This window comes from Panulirus ornatus, chromosome 66 (assembly GCF_036320965.1).
Source record: "Panulirus ornatus isolate Po-2019 chromosome 66, ASM3632096v1, whole genome shotgun sequence".
Lineage (NCBI taxonomy): Eukaryota > Metazoa > Arthropoda > Malacostraca > Decapoda > Palinuridae > Panulirus > Panulirus ornatus.
The window spans coordinates 7429991-7455218 of NC_092289.1; the positions used below are offsets into that span (position 1 = coordinate 7429991).

Consider the following 25228-nt stretch of genomic DNA (forward strand, 5'->3'; position numbering starts at 1 on the left):
CAATTGAAGGGATTGCTATGAGAGGAAGACCTCCTGTAACACAGGGAAATAGAGGGATAGAGTACTGGAAGGAGAGAAATGGTGGAAGAATGCATGGAATGGTGTTTGCAAAGGAAGCATGTAAGGAGAGGGATGAGTGGGGACTCTTGCTGTGGCCACCCCTATAATGGGTGTTCTCAGAAGGAATGAGCATCAGAGATATAGGTAGATAGATAGAAATCTCCTATGTACACTCTAAGGAATAGGATCAAAGTAATTTCTGAAGTTATAATCTCCTATGTTTGGAGAGTTGGAGCTTCCTACTGTGGTTAAAATTCTGAAAGCTTAAGAAAGGTAAAGTATTGTGTTCTCTTCTTCCAACACTTGACTCTTACATATTTAGAGAAGAAAAAACTGGGGTCATTTATAAAGCAAGATATATGCCAGTATCCCACACTTTGTCAGTTGCTTTGGAGATATAGACATCTACAACAAAACTTTCATTAGAATCCTTGAGAGGGGAGGACCAGAGATGAATCACAAGAGATAACAAGTGGGCCTAGCACTGTCAAATTTGTATTTTTGATCAAAAAGAAGGGAGTTTGAGTGGAGCAATAGGATAAATAGGTTGGAGTGATCTTGTTTTTTAGGGATGGACTGCACCAGAGTATACATCCTTGAGAAATGTAGTCTTTTTTTTTAGACAGGTAAAGTAAAGAAGCAAGGAATGGGAGGTAGCTCAAAGACTTAAAATTTCAGAACTTAAGGAAGTATGCCATGGCTATTCTGATTATGCATAAATTGAAGTCATTTTTATAATGACAAAGAGTGGAGCAGGCAAGACAAGTCAAGGGAAAGCTTTAGCTGCAAATATGGGGTCATTTCAGTGGTTTATAAAGCATCGTGGTTTCCATGACATCCTTATGTATGGAGACGCAGCCATTGTTGATAATGAAGAGGCTCATTGATACCTGGGGCATCTCAAAAAAAATATTGATGAAGGAGTTTACACACTTCAGGGAGTCGTAAACATTGATGAAACGGCTAATTTACAAAAGGTGCAAGTTATGGTGTTGTAGTGTTCAAGGCAGCCAAAGATTGCTTGATGCTGAGAGAAGTTTTAACATTATTATCTTGCTGTTTCAATTTGGAAATCCAACAGTCAATAAAGGGCTGTGTAAGTTAGCATTACCTGTGATCTAACATACTGACATTGAGGCTTGGGCTACCCTTAAAAAAAAGAAAATAAGTGTACTGGCACTTTCTTGCTGTTTGTAGATTGCATCTGTGCCAGCAGAGATTTAGCCAAGAAAGCATTGCTTGTTCTTGGCAATGAACCAGGCTATTCTGAGCATCTGACTGAGATGAAACCAAATGATAGGGTAGTGTTTCTCCCAAAAATCACAGCTTCTTTGCTTTAATCCATGGGTCATTTCCACCTTTATGGCATATTACCAGAGGAGGACATTTTCCAACTTTTCAAAGATACATATGTAAAGGGTAAGCCTTTGGCCAGGTAGCAGTGGAAGAAGTTTAACATTGTGAATACTGTTGACAGCATCACTACATCCTGGGAGGGAATGAAACCCATGACAATGAATGGTATTTGGGATAAGATATGGCTGTATGAGTGCATGGGTTATTATGTTTTAGGCAGGAAGAAACAATACTCCAGATCCAGCTGACAATTGTTAGTAGCAATGTTGGCTTTGAAGAGATTCTGAAAGAGGTGGAAGAGTTGTTGGAATCACATTCTGAAGACTTTACCAATGATGAACTCATGAAATTTGGGGTAGAACAACTCCTGTTACAGGAAAGAAAAGAAGAAACAACTATTGTAACTTGCTAGTAATCAACTGAGATGTTAACAGAAGTATTTCACTAATAATATGGATCCCAACCAAACATACCCTGTTGTTCTAAGGGCTTGAAGATCTTTCATGTTGCTCCAAAGAGGTTTTTCAAGAAAGAAAGTGGCATACTGCACAGTTAACACTAGATTTTTTTTTTCAAAAGGCCTATGAAAACTTCTCCACCTTCATTTGAAACCACTGCTGAATTAGATGATTCAGGTGGTGATTTAGAGAGGTCAAATATCTTTCTTATCCTTCCCATAGCTCAGATTCACTTTATCATCACATTTTTGTCAACTTCATTAGATATCTGCATTATCTGTGACATGACAACAGAAGGTGATAGAAACAAAACTAGAGCCCCTCCTTCCACTCCCTAGTACAGGTACACTACCGAATTTCCAGCAACTGATGGTTCGGCACCTTCGTTAGTCCGGACAAAATTACATGAGGGAACTTGAAATTACCGTGGCCACCGGACTAGTTTAATGGGCGGCCACAGATGGCATTGTGTGTAGGGCGCACTATTTTACATTCTTTACACTGCACTCGGTAGTGATACCGCAATTCTGTGAGATTCTTAGCTTATTTTGCTTAGATTTAACCCTTGCTCTGGCTTCTAAGACATATAAGAGTGTCTTTCGTGGTGTCAAACGTAAACACCAGTCCATGTTGATCCAAGATAAAGTATAACTTGAAAAATATGGACTGTAATGTTTTGGTCCGTAAAATGTGTGATATCTACAGTACTGGTTCATCAACTGTTTATGATATAAACAAGCAAAAGGAGAAAATATTGAAAATATATGCAGACAGCGATTCCAAGCAGCAAATGATGATTAGAAAAACTATGAAAGACGGTAACAGTACTGAGCCGATCGAGTGATGATGGAGTGGACTTGTCAGTTAGCATGATAATGGGCCAGGCTAAGTTGTTCCATAAAGACCTTAAATTACAACATGAATGTGACTATACTGAAGGATGGCTTCAAAGATTCAAGAAGCATTCATGGAATTTCCATGAATAAAGTGTGCAGAGAAAAGTGGTCTGCAAACCACGAAGGAGCTGCCGAGTATGTGGATGAATTTGCAAAACTCATAGCTGACGACCACCTCAGTCCTGAGCAGGAGTATAATGCAGATGAAACTGCATTATTCTTGCAATGCACACCTAGAAAAACACTAACAACAGAAGACGAATAAGACCCCACAGGATTCAAACACTCTAAAGACAGACTTACCATCTTAGGGTACTCAAACATTTAATATTTGTTTAATTTAAATTTCTAGCAGTCTATGGTATACTTTAGACACATGGGAGATGTATGATTTGTGAGTTAGGTGTGTGCTGATGAATTATTATTACGTGACTGCGGTTGGTCCAGCAAAATGGTGAATCTGGCAAGGTTTTAGAACCAAGAGTGCTGGAAAATTGGTGGCATACCTGTAATCCTCACACCACCCTATCTCACTCCAACTGCACCTTAAGCCTATGTCATTACCTTTTTTTGTAATTTTTTCCTATAAGCTTTCATTAAATATTTAGATTACATTATGAGAGTGAAATTTATATAAAACTCAGTAGTTTCAGGTTTAATCCATCCATAATAGCTAGATTGGGAAAATTTTTGTATAGAAACATAACTCCCATATACCATAAGTTTCAGTTACTTGAATTATGAAGTTTGGACTTACAATAGATTGTCCAGAAGTGTAACCCCAGAGTAAGTTTGGTTTTAGGTGTAATGGTTAAAGTGAAATGTAGGGGCACCACTCTATTATAGTTTTAAGCAAAAATTTAACACAGAGGTTTATATCAGCATTTCTTCATTATCAAGAAGGTGAGATACACTACACGAAGGTGCATACAGATCTATGAAACCTCATCTGATTCAGCGTAGCATAAGAAATATGCAATCCTATTAACCCCTTAACATCCTCACACTGTTTTTCCATTCCTAAACATGAGATTTTTGTGCCCTTATAAATGCTTTCATCCTCAGAGAATTAAACATCATAAGAATGAATTTTTTCCCTGGGGATAGGGGATTAAGAATGCTTCCCACGTATTCCCTGCGTGTCGTAGAAGGCGACTAAAAGGGGAGGGAGCGGGGGGCTGGAAATCCTCCCCTCTTGTTTTTTTTTTAATTTTCCAAAAGAAGGAACAGAGGGGGCCAGGTGAGGATATTCCAAAAAAGGCCCAGTCCTCTGTTCTTAACGCTACCTCGCTAACGCGGGAAATGGCGAATTTTTTAAAAGAAAAGAAAAAAAGAATGAATTTAGCCTTGTAATAACCACTGTGTGGCCATTGCTTCACTACTATCAGAGATAGAGAGGACTGTGTTGCTTTTAGGTATGTCTTAATACTTAATGATATTTTTTCCAACTTGCATATTTATGGAGTAATCATTTTGTTTTTGTTCCTTTACGAAGAAAATACTTAAACTTACTGTGATCTTGTGATAAATGTATGTGTGGGGGAAAATCTACTAGAAGCAGTAAGGAGTTTTTAATCAAGTAACATGTGTGCAGAGGTAGTAAGAGAGGAGGGCGAGTGGTTCCACGCGAATGCAGGTCTATATCAAGGGTGCACGGTGTCACCAAGGATGTTTAACCAGTTTATAGATAGGGCAGTGAGGGAGGTAATTGCAAGGGCTCTGGGGTGAGATGGTCATGTCTGTCATTAGGGGAAGATTGGCTTAGGAGGTGAGAAATTTTGCTGTATGTAGGTGACACAGCTCTGGTAATGAATTCATGTGATAAACTGCAGAAACTAGTGTCTGAGTTTGGGAGAATGTGTTTAAGGAGGACATGAGATTTGATGAGTAAAAGTAAGATAATGAGGCTTTGCAGTGAGGAACTTGAGATTTAATGGAGTGAACCTGGAGGAAGTGGGTTTCTTAGACTAAGAAATGGAAAAAGCAACAGATGGAACTATGGGATCTGATTGTGGGGGAAGCAGTCTTGTCTGTGAGGGTAAATTTGGGTATGTTTGATGGAACAGTGTCTCACTGTATGTATGGTGTGATCTCCAGATAAACACGTATGGAATGGGGCAGATATGTTGAAAATGAAATTCTTGAGGACAACATGAGGTGTAAGAAGGGTTCATCAAGCAAGAAGTGAAAATGTGAGAAAAAGATGTTAAGAAGAGTATGGTTAAGGGAGCTGTAGAGGGTTAGGTTAGGTTAGGTTATGATTTCGACATACAGAGAGGATGAGTGAGGATATTTGTGTCAGAAAAGGAGGAAACAAGGAGGAGAGGGAGACCTGAATGGAAATGGAGGGATGGAATTAACTTGCATTGGGTTACTGGTGCCTGAACATGCAGCAGAGTGTGAGGCATACATAAAATAGAATGAATTGGAGCATAGAATTATACAAGGGGCAACGCACTGCCAGCAGGCTGAACCAATGAATATGAAGCAGTTAGTAAAAACCACTTTAAGGTCTGGAAGGTTTGATTGTGGGGTGGTGGTTTTGACTTCTGTGTATGATACATGACTGTTAGTGAGTGATTGTGAGCAGTTGAGGCCATTCTTCATCTGGTCTTGGCATTACCATGTTAATTTGGGAAACGGTAAACAAGTACAAAAACCTTATTAGTGTTTTTTAATAGTATTCATATAGTACTGTGTATGTTTCAGAAGATACTGGCAAACACACCAACATCAATAAAAATTTTGCATTTCCCTCCCATCAGTATGATTGCTATGTAGGGCATTTGGCACTCACACTTGCCTTCTTCCTTACCGCTACTCTAGATATAGCTTGAAATTATAACAGGATTTTTCAGAACTCAAGACATACTATATACCTATAGATGTATGCAAAATGTATGCCTGCAGATGTTAAGGGTTATCTTTTTTTCATACTTGTTTGCCTTTTTCCAAGTTAGTGAGGTAGTGCCAGGAACAAATGAAGAAAATGCCTCTTTCACTTGCATCCATTCTCTAGATATCATGTGTATTGTACCTGAACCATAGCCCCCTATCCGCAGTCAGGCCCCACAGATGTTTCCATGGATTTCTGTGGCTGCTGCATATCCCTTACCTCAGTCCGTTGACACCACGCTTCCTCAGTATACCACATCACTCCAATTCACTCTTATCTGGTGTATGCCTTTCATCCTACTGCATGCTCAGGCCTTAAGCATTCAAAGTCATCCATCCTTCCATCTCCAATTTGGTCTCCCCTTCTCCTTGTCCCCTCCACTTTTTTAAACTGTTACTGGAGTTTGCAGTAAACCCTTCTGTCTTGATAAGAAGGGTTATTTATGGAACATAATTACAGTAAGTGAATGATGGATTGTGTCGAGACATTTCTTAGATTTGCATGCATACTCATCCTCAATGATGAGCAAGCAGTGTTATAAACCTGTGTGGATTTTTAGTAAAATTCCAGTAACCGTTAAAAGTAAAAAAAAAAAAAAAAAAAAAAAAAAAAGAAATAAAGAGTGCTGGACTTGTAAGGGAAATATGCAGGGCTATAATTAGAAAAATAGGCATTGTCAACCTTGGATTTGGATGGATTATTGTTATTTTCGAAGAAAATTAGAATTTTAAGTATTACTATCTCTGTGTAGAAGATTGACAAAATTACAAATTTGACTTATGAATGTTGAAGGAAAGATGCGAGAAAGAAAACAGGATGACCAGACCTATCAAAGTTTGAGTAATATAAATGTACGCAAAGTTGATAGCTTTGTTTTCTATAGGTAGGGAGAGTGTGATGTTTTCTGCTGCCAATATTAGTTATCATTGTGACAACTCCAGAAGTTTACAAGTACTAATAATTTTTCTTTTTTCTACCATGTAACTAAATACTTGACTCTTGAAAATCCATTACTGATCATGAAATGATCTTTTACTTTCAGCACTGGGGAGGGACTGAGTAAGAAGGCTGTAAAGAAAGCACAGAAGGCAGCTGAGAAGGCTGCAAAGAAAGCTGAATATAAAGCACAAAATGCAACACAAAATGTAAGTAATTATTTATTTATTGTACTTTGTCACTGTTTCCCGCATTAGCGAGGTAGCGCAAGGGTACAGACGAAAGAATAGCCCAACCCACCCAATTACACATGTATTTACATAAACGCCCACACACGCATATATACATTCCTATACATATCAACGTATACATACATATACATACCTATACATTTACATAAACGCCCACACACGCTCATATACATACCTATACATTTCAACGTATACATACATACTGTTACGAACTCGGTGCTTATTCGAGCACGGTCGCCAGTAACATATATATGTTACAAATACTACACTGATCCTTGTCTTTGCAAGGACGTTAGATTTACTTATAATGAAATAATTCAAATGTACAAGGTGAACACATAAATCAGGCACGAATCATTTACGTTAACACTGAACATGAGTTTAACATTGAACATGAGTTAACTTTCCAGATAAGATTTCAAACTAGGAGATCTCTTTCCTTTATGACCCTTTGTTCGATAACATTACACTTAGACCTGACATGACACAGTAAACATCATCGTTACACAGTAAACATCATCGTTACACTTAGACCTGACGTGACAGTAATCATCATCGTTACTGACATGACACAGTAAACATCATCGTTACACTTTGCTAAACCTGACGTGACACAGTAAACATCTTACAATCTAGGGCAGCGGTGGCTACGGGGTTCGAGACAGGGAAAGCCTACATTACCTTGCTGGGCTCGGGACTGCTGGAGGAATCGACTCCCAGACGATCGTCTGAGCTTGTTATCTGAAGGACCAGTAAGGCAGGAACAGCTAGCGACACCTCGACCCGCCATTATGGCTACCATACGTCAGAATGACAATTGCCCTTGATAGGTCAAAAGACTGATTGTCACGCCCTCATCTTGACGTGATTGGCTGAAGGAGGCCTAAGGTCCGGCCCACATATGTGGCGTGCATTCAAATTCCTTTGTTCCTTTGTCCACGACAGCAGCGGACGCACGGGATGACATACCCCGCAGCTGGCCCCACACCTTGACCTGACGCCGTTGACAAGGGTTTGGGTGCTAGAGGACTGGTCAACATCTGCTTCAGAAACATAATGGCTAGGACAATTAACACGGTCAGGGAAGTGAGATCCGAGCCGATAGCAACCACTCCCTACACCAAGGCACACCATACACAGAGCACCATGCTCAAATATACGAACATGTGGGCACACACGTGTTCGTAACACCCCCCCTCCTTAAAGGAGAAAATTCTAAGAAGAGGATTTTTCTCACGTTAAGAGCGGGATAAACAATCAGCTAACACATTATGTGCGCCAGCAATATGGTGAATGTCTAAATTATACTCTTGAAGGAACAAGGCCCACCTAGTTAGCCTCTGATTCTTATCTCGGAACTTATTTCAATGGGTGATGATCAGTATACACCCTGATGACATTGCCTGAAGGACACAAATAAACATGAGTGATGCAATGCTAATATGAAAGACAAAAGTTCCTTCTCAATGGTGGGGCTATCTGTTTGGGCTCAACCTTCTCTCTGTCCTCCTGCATGAGGACCTCACCAGCTTCAGCATCGCTGGCATTCACAGCTTATCTGGTTGGAGCCTGCAAAATGTAACAGTTTTATAAAGTAGGGTTCCTAACTGATGAGAGAGACTGTCTCACACTGCTCATTCCAAACATCTGATATCATTCTTCAATAAATCTGTCAGACGGGTTGCGAGTGTTGCAAAATTTACAATGAGCATCCTATAGTACCCAAGCATATCCAAGTAACACTTCAGTTCTCTCACGCCTCCGCCCGGGTCCCAGGTCTCCGAGGCACTGGCAGCTACGTCGTCGACTTCGTCACACACGGCTACCGCTGGACGTAAGATGATGCAGACTGGCACCGTCGGTTTCAAGGGGGGAGAATCACGACTGAAATATGGCTTAGGCATGTTGACGTGGCATAATCTCTGACCTCTATGCCTGTCGGGGGTAGAGACAAGGTAATTTGAGTCTCCTACACTCCAGATAATGGTGTAGGGGCCGTGAAAACGGACAGCCAAGGGTTGACCTGGCTGCGGTAGTTGAAGCAACACCTCGTCGCCCGCCTCAAACCTTCTCAAACGAGATCGTTTGTCAGGCCATATTGTCCTCCAATCCTGAGTCTCTCTTGAATGGGTGCGAGACAAATCCTCAGTCTCACCCACTGACTCTGGTACAGACTCAGAACCAGCTCAGGAGGTGTCACATGGCTTCTCTTCACTGATTTCATCCCCAGGGAGAATCTTCTCTCTTGAATGGGCATGAGACAAATCCTCAGTCTCAACAGAGTCTACACCAGGGGAGAGGGTATCACACAGCTCCCTCTCACTAGACTCACTTGTAGGGAGAGACTTCACTTCCTCCGTTTTAACGGAGTCTATACCAGGGGAGAGGGTATCATACAGCCTCCTCTCGCTGGCCTCACTCTCAGGGAGAGTCTTCAAATCCTCTGTCTCAACGGAGGCTACACCAGGGAAGAGGGTATCACACAGCTTCCTCTCGCTGGCCTCACTCTCATGAAGAGTCTTTAAATACACTGTCTCAACGGAGGCTACACCAGGGGAGAGGGTATCACACAGCTTCTTCTTGCTGGTCTCAGTCAGGGGGAGAGTCTTAACTTCCTGGGTTTCAACGGAGTCTATACCAGGGGAGAGGGTATCACACAGCCTCCTCTCACTGGTCTTCACTTCCTCCGTTTCATCGGCTATGTCCTCAGGCACACGGCCAGCCATGCCAGCTGTCATGGACCTGGCATCTTCGTGGTTGGGGACTATCTCTGGTACCTCTTCATCAAGCTGCACTGCCTTCGTGGACTCCACCGGGCCCGTAAGCGACACCAGCACTGGGTTCATCCTCCCACCCTGCTAGGTCATTGCCTAACACAAAGTCCACACCTGAGACAGGCAATCTATTGACAACCCCTATGAGAGCATGGCCCGTGAAGAGATCTGCCTCTACCCTCACATTGACTAGTGGAGCTTCCTTGGGACCCGACAGTCCATCTAGCAAGACTCGATCTCCAAACTCTTCTTGCGGCACCAAGCCATCCAACATCAGGGACTGCAGTGCACCAGAATTCCGTAATACGGTCACTTTTCGTTGTACACCACATCTACTAACATAGCCCTCAGATAGGATCGCATTATAGTTCCCACAGAACGGATCCTTAAGTACAGATTGATTAACACTCTCGCAACCCCTCACTTTCCTAAGAGCAGGGGTAGCCTTACCTACTTTACTAAGTGGACCTAAAGTTGAGAAGAGACTTACCAGCCTACTTTGGGTGAAGTCTCTGGATTCCTTTGCTCGAGCCCAGCAATCCCTCACCTGGTGCCCAGCCTTGCCACAGTGAGGGCAAAACTTTACTTCCTGGGAGTATTTCCCCTGACTTTTATGAGTTACCGGCAAGGTAGCAGATTCAGGTGGGATTACATAACCATTGGATAACCATTGGTTCTCCCTCTGCCGTCAAAGCCCTTTGAATGTCTCCGCGTCGAATTCGAGATTCATTATTACTAAGATCTCTCCAACTCCTCTTTACTAGTTCTCCTGACATAAATCAGTTTTAACCTAATTGCAGTAAGCTTCAACTCATGCTTCTTAAAGATTTAATGTCCTTGGGAGAGGGGTCAGATCGACAGAACTGGTCAACGTCAGCGTCGCTGGTCAGCGGCATGATTAATGAATCAAGGAAAGAGATTCCATTAAGGCAAGAAATATCCTGGCAGGGTCGCCAATTTATATGTTACGAACTCAGTGCGTATTCGAGCAAGGTCGCTAGTAACATATATATGTTACAAATACTATATTGATCCTTGTCTGTGCAAGGACGTTAGATTTGCTATATTGCACAACTCAGGATAACGCTATCTTAACGTTATGGGGTTAAAACAAACACCAGGGTTACACTAACTTATAATGAAAGAATTCAAATGTACAAGGTAAACACATAAATCAGGCACGAATCATTTACGTTAACACTGAACATGAGTTAACATTCCAGATAAGATTTCAAACCAGGAGATCTCTTTCCTTTATGACTCTTTGTTCGATAGATTACACTTAGTTAGACCTGACATGACACAGTAAACATCATCGTTACACTTAGCTAAACGTGACGTAACACAGTAAACATCATCGTTACACTTAATTAAACTTGACGTGACACAGTAACATTTTACAAACTAGGGCAGCGGTGGCTACGGGGTTTGAGACAGGGAAAGCCCACATTACCTTGCTGGGCTCTGGACTGCTGAGGAATAGACTCCCAGACGATCGTCTGAGCCTTTTATCTGAAGGACCAGCAAGGCAGGAATAGCTAGCCATGCCTCGACCTGCCACCTATGGCTACGATAGGTCAGAATGACACAGTTGCCCTTGATAGGTCAAAAGACTGATTGTCACGCCCTCATCTTGATGTGATTGGCTGAGGAGGCCTAAGGTCCGGCCCACATATGGCGTAGATTCAAATTCCTTTGTTCCTTTGTCCACGACAGCAGTGAACGTACGGGATGACATACCCCGCAGCTGGTCCCACACCTTGACCTGACGCCGTTGACAAGGTATTGGGTGCTAGAGGGCTGGTCAACATCTGCTTTAAAAACATAATTGCTAGGACAATTAACACGGTCAGGGAAGTGAGATCCTAGCCGATAGCAACCACTCCCTACACCAAGGCACTCCAACACAGAGCTACACCATACTCAAATATACGAACATGTGGGCACACACACGTGTTCATAACAATACATACACAGACATATATACACATGTACATACTTGCTGCCTTCATCCAATCCCGTCGCCAACCCACCACACATGAAATGGCACCCCTAACGTGCGTGCAAGGTAGTGCTAGGAAAAGACAACAAAGGCCACATTCGATCACAGTGAGTCTCTAGTTGTTGTGTGTAATGCACCTAAACCACTGCTCCCTTTCCACATCCAGGCCCCACAAAACTTTCCTTGGTTTACCCCAGACGCTTCACATGCCCTGGTTCAATCCATTGACAGCATGTCGACCCTGGTATACCACATTGTTCCAGTTCACTCTATTCCTTACACGCCTTTCACCCTCCCGTATATTCAGGCCCCGATCGCTCAAAATCTTTTTCTTTCCATCCTTCCTCCTCCCGTTTGGTCTCCTACTTCTCATTCCCTCCACCTCAGACACATACATCCTCTTTGCCAATCTCTTTCCTCACTCATTCTTTCCATGTGACCAAACCATTTCAGTACACCCTCTTCTGCTCTCTCAACCATACTCTTTTTATTACCACACATCTCTCTTATCATTTCATTATTTACTCGGTCAAACCACCTCACACCACATATTGTCCTCAAACATCTCATTTCCAACACATTCACCCTCCTCCGCACAACCCTATCAATAGCCCATGCCTCGCAGCCATATAACATTGTTGGAACCACTATTCCTTCAAACATACCTATTTTTGCTTTTTGAGATAATGATCTTGCCTTCCACACATTCTTCAATGCCCCCAGAACCTTCGCTCCCTCCCCACCCTGTGATTCACTTCTGCTTCCATGGTTCCATCCACTGTTAAACCACTCCCAGATATCTAAAACACTTCACTTCCTCCAGTTTTTCTCCATTCAAACTTACCTCCCAATTAATTGACTTATCCCTCAACCTTACTGTACCTAATAACCTTGCTCTTATTCACATTTACTCTCAGCTTTCTTCATTCACACACTTAAGCAAACTCAGTCACCAGCTTCTGCAGTTTCTCACCAGAATCAGCCACCAGCACTGTATCATCAGTGAACAACAACTGACTTGCTTCCCAAGCCCTCTTATCCACAACAGACTGCATACTTGCCCCTCTCTCCAAAACTCTTGCATTTACCTCTCTAACAACCCCATCCATAAACAAATTAAACAACCATGGAGCATCACGCACCCCAGCCACAAACTAACATTCACCGGGAACCAATCACTTTCCTCTCTTTTTACTCATACGCATGCCTTACATCCGCAATAAAACTTTTCACTGCTTCTGGCAACTTAACTCCCACACCATATACTTTTAATACCTTCCACAGGCATCTCTATCAACTCTGTCATATGCCCTCTCCAGATCCATAAATGATACATACAAATCCATCTGTTTTTCGAAGTATTTCTCATATATTCTTCAAAGTAAACACCTGATCCACACATCCTCTACCACTTCTGAAACCACAGTGCTCTTCCTCAATCCGATGCTCTGTACATGCCTTCACCCTCTCAGTCAATACCCTCCCATATAATTTACCAGGAATACTCAACAAACTTATACCTCTATAATTTGAGCACTCACCTTTACCCCCTTTGCCTTTATACAATGGCACTATGCATGCATTCCGCTAAAACTTAGGCACTTCTTCATGAACCATACATACATTGAATATTCTCACCAACCAGCCAACAACGACACAGTCACCCCCTTTTTCAATAAATTCCACTGTGATACTATCCAAACCTGCTGCCTTGCCGGCTTTCATCTTCCGCAAAGCTTTCACTATCTCTTCTTTGTTTACCAAACTATTCTCCCTGACCCTCCCACTTTGCACACCAACTCGACCAAAACACCCTATATGTGCCATTCTATCATCAAACACATTCAACAAACCTTCATAATACTCTTTCCCTCTCCTCACTTCACCACTACTTGTTATTACCTCCCCATTAGCCCCCTTCACCAATGTTCCCATTTGTTCTCTTGTCTTATGCACTTTATTTACCTCCTTCCGAAGCATCTTTTTTATTTTCCCTAAAATTTAAGGATACTCTCTCACCTACTCTCATTTGCCCTCTTTTTTGCTTCTTGCACCTTTCTCTTGACCTCCTGCCTCTTTCATTTATACATCTTTCAGTCATTTGCACTATTTCCCTGCAAAAATCGTCCAAATGCTTCTCTTCTCTTTCACTAACAATCTTACTTCTTCATCCCACCACTCACTACCCTTCTAATCTGCCCACCTCCCACCTTCCTCATGCCACAGGCATCTTTTGCGCAAGCCATCACTGCTTCCCGAAATACATCCCATTCCTCCCCCACACCATTTGCTCTCTCCTTTTTCCATTCACAAATTAAACGACCATGGAGACATCACACACTCCTACAGCAAACCAACATTCACTGGCAACCAGTCACTTTCCTCTCTTCCTACTCGTACACATGCCTTACATCCTCGATAAACACTTTTCACTGCTTCTAGCAACTTACCTCCCACACCATATACTCATAATACCCTCCACAGAGTATCTCTATCAGCTCTATCATATGCCTTCTCCAGATCCATAAATGCCACATACAAAGCAAACACCTAATCCACACGTCCTTTACCTCTTCTGTAACCACTCTGCTCTTCCCTAATCTGATGCTCTGTACATGCCTTCACCCTCTCAATCAATACCCTCCCATATAATTTCCCAGGAATACTCAACAAATTTATACTTCTGTAATTTCAACACTCACTTTTATCCCCTTTGCCTTCGTACAATGGCACTATGCATGCATTCAGCCAATCCTCAGGCACTTCACCATGAACCATACATACGTTGAATATCCTCACCAACCAGTCAGTACCACAGTCACCCCCTTTTTTAATAAATTCCAGTGCTATACCATCCAAACCCACCGCCTTGCTGGCTTTCATCTTCAGCAAAGCTTTCACTACCTCTTCTCTATTCACCAAACCATTCTCCCTGACCCTCTCACTTCGCGCACCACCTCGACCAAAACACCCTATATCTGCCACTCTATCATCAACACATTCAACAAACCTTCAAAATACTCACTCACATCTAAGATCCGAGGTGAATTGTTCATAAAGCAAACACAATATCTCTGTAATCTAAATCAGTGCAACCAACCAACCAACCAGACTCTTAGCCCACCACTTCCAGCAACCGACCTTGCCAGAAATCACCTTCTGTTCACCAGCACTACACTCTTAGATCATCTGGAGCATGCCACATGAACTGTCCTCTGACCACCTTCCCATCCAATAACACTCCATATGGCCCACCCATTCTGCACAGCCATGTTCCACACAGCTATTTTTAAACAACACAAAAGCAGACTAGCTACCCTTTTCACAGTACATGGAAACAAAGTTGTAAAACTTCAGTAAAAGGTGATTTCTCCTCTTTAAATCGTGTTATCTTACACTCCATCAACGTGTCCAATCAAGTCAGCAAAGAGCGCGTATCAAAAGGACATAGAAAGAATGAACAACTCCCCACAAGTTGCATGTCTCACAACAAAGAAGCCAGCCTGGACAAAATCATTCACCTTCATTAAAAATTGGAGAACAAATCCAAACTCTAATTAACATCATTACTAGTCTAATCATTGAAAGGCAAACTCCAGATAGGCCCCTCTGGCTTAGCACAGTGAACTACAAGACAGCAACTGGTATGCATTAAAGAACATTCCTCTTCTTGCACTAATCTAGACCCTACTCATAAAGCTGTTCTCACCCTTTCCAGTGACAACCATTTTCATAAAGAACACATCCTCAATGAGACACTGTTCAGAAATCAACCATAAACAAACCTTACCCATAAATAGGAAAGTCATGAAAAACGTACATAAAATCCATGCAGAAACAAATGCCTGCCCAACCTTCACTCTCACTGATACAAGGAATGCAAATAAAACCTTTTGTGTTTTACCCTACAACAGGCCCTGACAATATATTAGACTTTCACAAAAAAATGCGATGGCCTAATAGCAGTCCAAACACTTCCAAATATCTTCAACCGGAGTCCAAAAACTTCCAAACTTCTTCAACTGCACCTTGCTGCACAGCAGAGTCCCTAATGTTTGGAAAGTTGCTAACATGATACTAAGCCTAAAGCCCTCCAGATTACCCACCCAACTACCCTCTATCACTGCCCTTTATCACTTCTGTCTCTATATCTAAACTTGTGAAGATTTTTCCGTGAAGGCTCAGTCGTTTGTCCCGATGTTAACTCTCTATTGCAGGAAATTATGAAAAAATTTAGAAATGTGATCTTATTTACTAAATTCAGTTCATGTTTTGACCCTTATATCCAGTTCTTAAGTATTAAACCTACGTACCTCTACTGTGTAGTGGTTAGTGTTCCTAACCTTGATACATTCACAGGCCACCAAGAGTGTAGTGCATCGGTTCGAATCTTGGTTGCAAGAGTTGAAACAAAGTCATCCCATTTGTTCATCCACTCCTCAGGGTTGGTCAGTTACATGGGTACCTGGCTCAGGCTAGGGATATATTTATAGTGTTAATGAGATGGCCTCATGTAGGGTTTCAGTTCCCCATGCTGTCTAAGCTAGCATAAGAAAAAAATACTGTTATCAATTAAATAATCTGGATCGCTAGACTCAGTTGCTCTCTAGAAAATACTACTTGATTTCATGTGCAGGAAGTGGTCAACAACAGTGTTCTCTTGATTCCTTGGTTGAAGAGTAACTGAAGAACTTTTTCGTAATTATTGTGTAAGTACGCCTTCAGTAGATCTTGCCACCGCCATAGATCTGCTGAAATTTGATTGTTGACGTAAAATCATGAATCATAGATCTGCATGAGGTTCTCCTTACCAGGCTACTTAGATCTACAAGTAGGGTTAAGGAGTTAATACCAAAGCATAACTTCATAAACAGCTGCCTTTTCCCTCTACTTTTCACATCAGTTTACAAAGATGTAAATAATGAAGGGAATAGGTTGTATCACATTATACAGTATTACAGAATTGTGTAATGCCTTATTATTATGGTTTGAAAGGTTTATATCAATGAACATGAGCAGATTAGATTCTTTAAGCTGTAGAAGCTTAAACATGCATGAAATTTCCATGTTAATTAGTACAGTAATTGTAATTTATCATTTTGCAGGATGCCATCCAAGACGGAGCAGAAGATTGTTCTGTTGGCCTGTATGGAAACTTACCTATGAACAGGAGCCAAGAAAAATTACCAGTCACACACACAGATATAAAGGATCTTAGTAAAAAATTAACCAATCAATGTGTTACATTACGGGCCCGTCTTCACACAAGTCGAGGGAAAGGTACAGTGTAAAAGTGATTGAAGTTACTGATTGACTTTATTCTAATTAGTATGAACTACATGCTGTGGATATGCAATACTTAAAGACCATCTTGTATAGGCATTTCTCAGTCATAAAACTGAAGAACAGTATTAAACTGTAGTACCATATAGTGTAGTTCCCCAAGGCCCAGTTGACTGACATCAGACAACTGTAGCCTATCATGTTCCTTTGGATGCAGCTCTCAGATATAGTTCTCTCTCTGTTTATATCTACAACATTAGCAGTCTCAAATCTAACCTTAAGCCCTGTAGAACACCTTCTCCCTTGATCAATTCTGTGAAACCCAAATGTCTTTTTTCTTTTTGCTACTCCTGTATACTATCAGATCTCTGATTTTAATCTCTCTTTCTTTATTTATGCTCCAAAGGGTTGTGGTTGTTCCTACCACTCGCCTCATGGATCTTGAAAATCCTAACTTTGATTGCTTATATGTTTCATATACCACCCTCATTTCCTGCAGCTGTGTACAATTCTTCTTGCATATCCGTGCTGAAATTCCCTGTGCAGAGGATTTCAGTTTTCATCACAATGCTCTACCCAGGACAGTCCTGGCAGAGCCTCCGTAATGATCTTGAACAGATAATCAAACATGTAGCTTGAGTCTGTGACTGTTATGACCACTCTTCCAACACCCTTGACTTTGTTTTATATTTCTAAACCTTCCATTATATATAAATGATTTTAGCCGTGTAGGGTCCCTTTATAACACTCATTTCTTTCTAATTAGGTAAGCTTACCCTCAATTCCTTTCCTCAAAATGCCAACTTTTGCATTATGGAAGAGGTCAACAGTCATCTCTGCACAGCTTCTTCACAGACTTTTCTTGGGATGAGCCCTGCTTTGCAGGCTAGAATAGAATCCCTTAAGTTGTGCTCTGCAGGTTATCATGGCTGCGAAGGAGTCCTGCATTCCATCTTTTAAATCATTATCCCCTCAATCATGGCTTGATCACTCCTGCTCTGATCCCTTTTGCATCAGGGACAGAGCATATCAGGCCATGAAACTCATTCATTCTTCTGAATCCCACTGTGCTTGGAATCATTACAAAGTTGTTCTTCATAGATTCAAGCACACCTTCATAAAAAGAAAATGTGCTGATTTGACTCCTTTTGACTGATCTTGATCTCATACACTCTGTAATTTAACTTTTCCCCTCTTTTTTTTGCCTTGATTATAGTTAACTCTCCAACTGATAAAGCTGCTCTTGTTTGCACTGTATCTTCCTCAGAACAACTTTAGATGATTCTGCATCAAATCCTCCACTGTTATCTCCCTCTTGAACCTATGCCATCTCTTTATTTTTCTCATGGATGAACCTATGCCATTTCCTTTAATTTTCTCATGCATGGTCCCTAATGACATACCTCCTGATGTAAGGGAGTACCTTTGTGCTAGTTCTGAGCCTTGCTTGTCTGTTTCATCTTTTAGCAGCGTTCCTAGTAGGATTTGTTGGACTTGTAAAACTGAGAGAGGGCACGGAAACTTGTTAAATAACAACAACAATGCTTTAGTGGATAGGATATACAAGGCAAGGTTATAGAGGGCAGTGAGCTACTGGAGGTGCAGGATTATAGTGAGGAAGAGGTAAAGTAAGGTAGGTTGAGAAATATGAGACTGACTTGGAAGGGGGCTTGTGATGCTGGTGATGGTAGGCATCAAATGAAGCAGGACCATGTGGGAGAAGTGCAAGGATGCTGAGTCGACATGGAACACCTGTAGGAGGTGTGGAAGTCCCAAAAAGACCTGTTGAAGGTGGATGTTGGAGATGAGGCACCACAATGAAAGCTGCCAGAAAGATAAAAACATAAGGAGTCACGTAGGGACATCCACTGGTGGAGGCACCAAAGGGTGGCTTGAGTCTGGAGTTACACTGCCAAGACTTCAGGTACCGGAATTGTACACATGTTGTTTAGTGTTGAGTCAACTGCCTGGCTGGTTTGCTGCTGTGATACCCAGCTGTTTAAGTAAAGGCGGTAACATCAGGTGTGTCAGGTGTAGCTATTCCCAAAGGGAATAGTGTTGCAAGCTTCTGACCTTCTCCATGCTGATAGACTTCAGGTTAAGTCCATAAGAGCGACGCTTATAGAAAGGGTCAGATCATCTATATATATGTATCTTGGATTACGTGTTAAGTTATAGGCATGTGAAAGAGACTCTTGGATCTTAATGTGCTGAGAGGGGCACTATCTTATGGAGGCGAAGGTGAAGATTACAGGTGTAGAGGTTTTCAGAAAAGAAGAGAGAATGTTGGGGAAAAGAGAGTGGTGAGAGTAAGTGAGCTTGGAAAGGAGACTTGTGTGAGGAAGTATTAAGAGAGATTGAGTGCTTAATCACAAAAGATGAGAGCAAGTGAGGTTAGGGGAGTGGGGGAGGAATCGGATGTATTTAGGGATGCTGTGATGGCTTGCGCAAAAGATGCATGTGGCATGAGAAAGGTGGGAGGTGGGCAGATTAGAAAGGGTAGTGAGTGGAGGATGAAGAAGTAAGATTGTTAATGAAAAAGAAGAGAGAGGCATTTTGACAATTTTTGCAGGGAAGTAGTGCAGATGACTGGGAGATATATAAAAGAAAGCAGCAGGATGTCAAGGGAAAGGTGTAAGAGGTGAAAAATAGGGCAAATGAGAGTTGGGGTGAGAGAGTATTATTAAATTTTAAGGAAGAATTAAAAGATGTTTTGGAAGGAGGTAAGTAAAGTGCGTAAGACAATAGAACAAATGGGAACATCAGTGAAGGGGGCAAATATGGAGGTAATAACAAGTCGTGATGAAGTAAGAAGGAGATGGAATGAGTATTTTGAAGGTTTGTTGAATGTACTTGATGATAGAGTGGCAGCCTTCAAGGATGATGAGCACTCCACTTGACTCCTGTTTCCTTGTTTAGAAAATTAAATTCAAAAAGGGGAGGGTTCCTAGCCACCAGCTCCCGCCTCCTTTAGTCGCCTTTTATGAAAAGTGGGGTCGTAATGATTTATCTGAAAGTAAAGGAAACAGACGAAACAATGGCCCAACCCACCCACATACACTTGTATATACATACACGTCCACACATGCACATACCTATACATTTCAACGTATACATATATATACATACACAGACATATACATGCACATAATTTATACTTGCTGCCCTTATTCATTCCCGTCGCCACCCCGCCACACATGAAATGACATCCCTCGCATGTGCGCGAGGTAGCGCTAAGAAAAGACAACAAAGGCTACATTTGTTCACACTCAGTCTCTAGCTGTCATGTATAATGCACCAAAACCACAGCTCCCTTTCCACATCCAGGCCCCACAAAACTTTTCATGGTTTACCCCAGACGCGTCACATGCCATGGTTCAATCCGTTGACAGCATGTCGACTCTGGTATACCACATCGCTCCAATTCACTCTATTCCTTGCACACCTTTCACCCTCCTGCATGTTGAGGCCCTGATCGCTCAAAATCTTTTTCAATCCATCCTTCCACCTCCAGTTTGGTCACCCACTTCTCATTCCCTCTACCTTTGACACATATATCCTCTTTGCAATCTTTCTTCACTCATTCTCTCCATGTGAGCAAACCATTTCAATACACCCTCTTCTGCTTTCTCAACACACTCTTTTATTACCACACTTCTCTCTTACCCTTTCATTACTTACTCGATCAAACCACCTCATACCACATATTGTCCTCAAACATCTCATTTCCAACACATCCACTCTCCTCCGCACAAGCCTATCTTTATCCCATGCCTCGCAACCATATAACATTGTTAGCACCACCATTCCTTCAAACATACCCATTTTTGCTTTCCGAGATAATGTTCTCGCCTTCCACATGTTCTTCAGTACTCCCAGAACTTTCGCCCCTTCCCCCACCCTGACTCACTTCTGCTTCCATGGTTCCATCCGCTGCCAAATCTACTCACAGATATCCAAAACACTTCACTTCCAGTCTTTCTCCATTCAAACTTACCTCCCAATCAACTTGTCTGTCAACCCTACTGTACCTAATAACCTTGCTCTTATTCACACTTACTCTCAGCTTTCTTCTTTCACACACTTTACCAAACTCAGTCACCAGCTTCTGCAATTTCTCACCCGAATCAGCCTCTAGCACTGTATCATCAGTGAACAACAACTGACTCACTTCCCAAGCCCTCTCATCCACAACAGACTGCATACTTGCCCCTCTCTCCAAAACTTGTGCATTCACTTCCCTAACAATCCTATATATAAACAAATTAAACAACCACAGAGACATCACGCACTCCTACTGCAGCCCGACATTCACTGAGAACCAATCTTTTTCCTCTCTTCCTACTCGTACACATGCCTTACATCCTCGATAAAAACTTTTCACTGCTTCCAGCAACTTGCCTCCCACACCATATACTCTTAATACCTTCCACAGAGCATCTCTATCAACTCTTATCATATGCCTTCTCCAGATCCATAAATGCTACATACAAATCCATTTGTTTTTCTTAGTATTTCTCACATACATTCTTCGAAGCAAACATCTGATCCACACATCCTCTACCTTTTCTGAAACCACACTGCCCTTCCCCAATCTGATGTTCTGTACATGCCGTCAACCTCTCAATCACTACCCTCCCATATAATTTCCCAGGAATATTCAACAAACTTATACCTTTGTGATTTGAACACTCACCTTTATCCCCTTTGCCTTTGAACAATGGCACTATGCATGCATTCCGTCAATCCTCAGGCACTTCTCCATGAGCCATATATATATATATCTTTTCTTTCATACTATTCGCCATTTCCCGCATTAGCGAGGTAGCGTTAAGAACAGAGGACTGGGCCTTAGAGGGAATATCCTCACCTGACCCCCTTTTCTGTTACTTCTTTTGGAAGTTATTTATTTATTTTGCTTTGTCGCTGTCTCCCGCGTTAGCGAGGTAGCGCAAGGAAACAGACGAAAGAATGGCCCAACCCACCCACATACACATGTATATACATACACGTCCACACACGCAAATATACATACCTATACATCTCAATGTACACATATATATACACACACAGACATATACATATATACACATGTACATAATTCATAGTCTGCCTTTATTTGTTCCCATCGCCACCTCGCCACACATGGAATAACAATCCCCTCCCCCCTCATGTGTGCGAGGTAGCGCTAGGAAAAGACACCAAAGGCCCCATTCGTTCACATTCAGTCTCTAGCTGTCATGTAGTAATGCACCGAAACCACAGCCCAACCCACCCACATACACATGTATATACATACACGTCCACACACACAAATATACATACCTATACATCTCAACGTATACATATATATAAACACACAGACATATATATACATGTACATAATTCATACTGTCTGCCCTTATTCATTCCCCGCCACACATGAAGTAACAACCCCCTCCCCCTGCATGTGCGCGAAGTAACGCTAGGAAAAGACAACAAAGGCCACATTCTTTCACACTCAGTCTCTAGCTGTCATGTATAATGCACCGAAACCACAGCATGCTGGGGGGAGGGGGTTGTTATTTCATGTGTGATGGGGTGGTGATGGGAATGAATAAGGGCAGACAGTATGAATTATGTACATGTGTATATATGTCTGTGTGTGTATGTATACGTTGAGATGTATAGGTATGTATATTTGCATGTGTGGACGTGTATGTATATACATGTGTATGTGGGTGGGTTGGGCCATTCTTACGTCTGTTTCTTTGCGCTACCTCGCTAACGCGGGAGACAGTGACAAAGCAAAATAAATAAATAAATAAATAAGCAGCGTGAATGACATCTCTTGGTGAATGACAACTAAGTTGTATTTTTGATGAGATTTTGACAAGGGGTGGGCTAGCATGTAGAATTTACCACAGGAGAACTTAGAGCTATGAAGATCAAGTTGTACAAGTTTCATGTCAAGCTTTATGTGTGAGATAGAGAGATTGTATTTTTGTGAACTGAATGCCAATAGGCTATATGTGGGTGAGGCAGAAAGGAAAGAGAGCAACTTGTTTCAAAGGAACGAGACATGACACTTACCAGAGTGCTGGCTCACTGAACATCCTTCACAAAGTGTTCCTAATACCTAGGCAGGTAGTACTTTACTAGTAATACTGTACTTTCTTGGTCAGGGGCTGCCTGTCACCTACTACCTACAAGGATAGTATGATAGAAGAAAAGAGGAAGGAATCTGTCTCATAAATGTTTAACTTCAGTTGGTACTAAAGAAAACTCTTTAAGGAGAAACAGGATATTACATGTTGCATTATTGGATAAAATAGTGGAAGGTTGAGTGAGGAGAGAGACTTTAAGGAATTCTGAGTCTGATGTGCATGGAAGATTGAATGCTCTTCAAAGCATCTACAATGGAAGCATTGCTTGTGAGATATTATATGTTGGCATGAGTGATTGATATGAAACTATTGGGCTTACAAGAATAGTATCATAAGTTATGACACCAATATATAAATGTAACCAGTATAATTATATCTGTGTAGATGGGATTAGAACCAGTTTTCATACATGATCATAACAACTGAACTGTAGAATTCATAACTGTTCAAATTTATTTTAGGGAAGCAAGCTTTCTTTGTCCTGCGAAGCCGAGAGCACACGGTTCAGTGTGTTGTAGCAGTTGGTGAAAAAGTGTCCAAGCAGATGATCAAATTTGTGTGCAATATAACCAAGGAAAGCATTGTTGATATTGAAGGAAAGGTGAGTGTTGGCAACTGTGTTGTACCATAAGTTTAAGGGAGATAGTGCATGCAAAATGTTCTTCACATATTTCACTGGTGACCATGATGTCTTTTAAGCATGGAATGCTATTCAGTACTACCCAGGATATGTCTTGTAAAATTCTACATGTAGTTCTATCAAATAATTTATTAGAAACCATTGGATTGTTCAGAAAGATAATTTATAAATGATTTAAGGTTGCTTCAGGCTCAATACACAAGGGAAAAGTAAAAAGATGAAGGGTGTGTATAGGTCCAGGAAAATTTCATATTGACTTCTGTAATGAAAAATCTAAGAGGTTAATATGAGCTTTTACATCTTTCTTAATGATGTATTATTGAATGCATCGTTACTCATTCAATAAAGAAATGGGTAATTTCAACTAATTACATGTGATTATATGCCATTGGTGTGCATGATGTGAAAGTCACCAAAGAACTAGGAACCATGAAATATTGAATTTTAAATATATTGTGCATATGATTTTCTTCATTCCCCAGGTATATACAAGTGACACTGTCATGTATATTGTGTACACCAACTATCTCTACAACACCACAAATGCTGATTCAACGTGTCACAGGACATTTCATGCCCAAGATGTACCTTTCTTACGAAAGACACTGAACACATACTTTTTACCTGTCCTGCACTAACCTCACACATACATACACCGCCACCCCCACGTTTCGTGACTGATGGTCCTGCCTAGTTAACATGGCCAGCTTATTTTGCACTGCTGAAGCTTCAGAGATAGGGTTTTTAGGACAGGGGTAGTAGAGTTTGGGAGAGAGGGGTAAGTATGCAGGCTGCTGGGGATGAGAGGGCCTGGGCAGTGAGTCAATTGTGTTCGCAGATGAAACAGCACTAGTTGCTGATTTGAGTGAGAAACTGCAGAAGTTGATGACTGAGTTTGGAAAAGTGTGTGAAAGGAGAAAGTTGAGAGAAAATGTGAATAAGAGCAAGGTTATTAGGTTTAGTAGGGTTGAGGGACGAGTTAATTGGGATGTAAGTTTGAATGGAGAAAAATTGGAGGAAGTGAGATGTTTCAGATATCTGCGAGTGGAGTTAGCAGTGAATGGAACCATGGAAGCAAAGCGAGTCACAGGGTGGGGGAGGGGGTGAAGGTTCTGGGAGTGATGAAGAATACATGGAAGGAGAGAACATTATCTTGGAGAGCAAAAATGGGTATGTTTGAAGGAATAGTAGTTCCAACTATGTTATATGGTTGTGCGGCATGGGCTATAGATAGGGATGTGAAGAGGGTGGATGTGTTGGAAATGAAATGTTTGAGGACAGTATGTGGTGTGAAGTGGTTTGATCGAGTGAGTAATGGAAGGGTAAGAGAGAGGTGTGGAAATAAAAGGAGTATGGTTAAGAGAGCAGAAGAGGGTGTGTTGAAATGGTTTGGGGTTGTCAGGGAGGTGAATGCAAGAGTATTGGAAAGAGAGGCAAGTATGCAGTCTGTTGTGGATGAGAGTGATGGGAAGTGAGTCAGTTGTTGTTCGCTGATGATACAGCGCTGGTGGCTGATTCGAGTGAGAAACT

At 41.6% G+C, this 25228-nt stretch overlaps 1 protein-coding gene across 1 annotated transcript in view; it reads left to right on the forward strand.

Moving 5' to 3' along the window:
* The window catches only part of AspRS (aspartyl-tRNA synthetase), a 47728-nt gene that overhangs the window by 10244 nt on the left and 12256 nt on the right, over positions 1-25228 (forward strand). Inside the window, exons 2-5 of the mRNA XM_071658260.1 lie at positions 6709-6811; positions 16735-16909; positions 23520-23680; positions 24181-24282. Of these exons, the coding sequence (XP_071514361.1) occupies positions 6709-6811; positions 16735-16909; positions 23520-23680; positions 24181-24282 (541 nt within the window). The remainder of the gene's footprint in view (positions 1-6708; positions 6812-16734; positions 16910-23519; positions 23681-24180; positions 24283-25228) is intronic.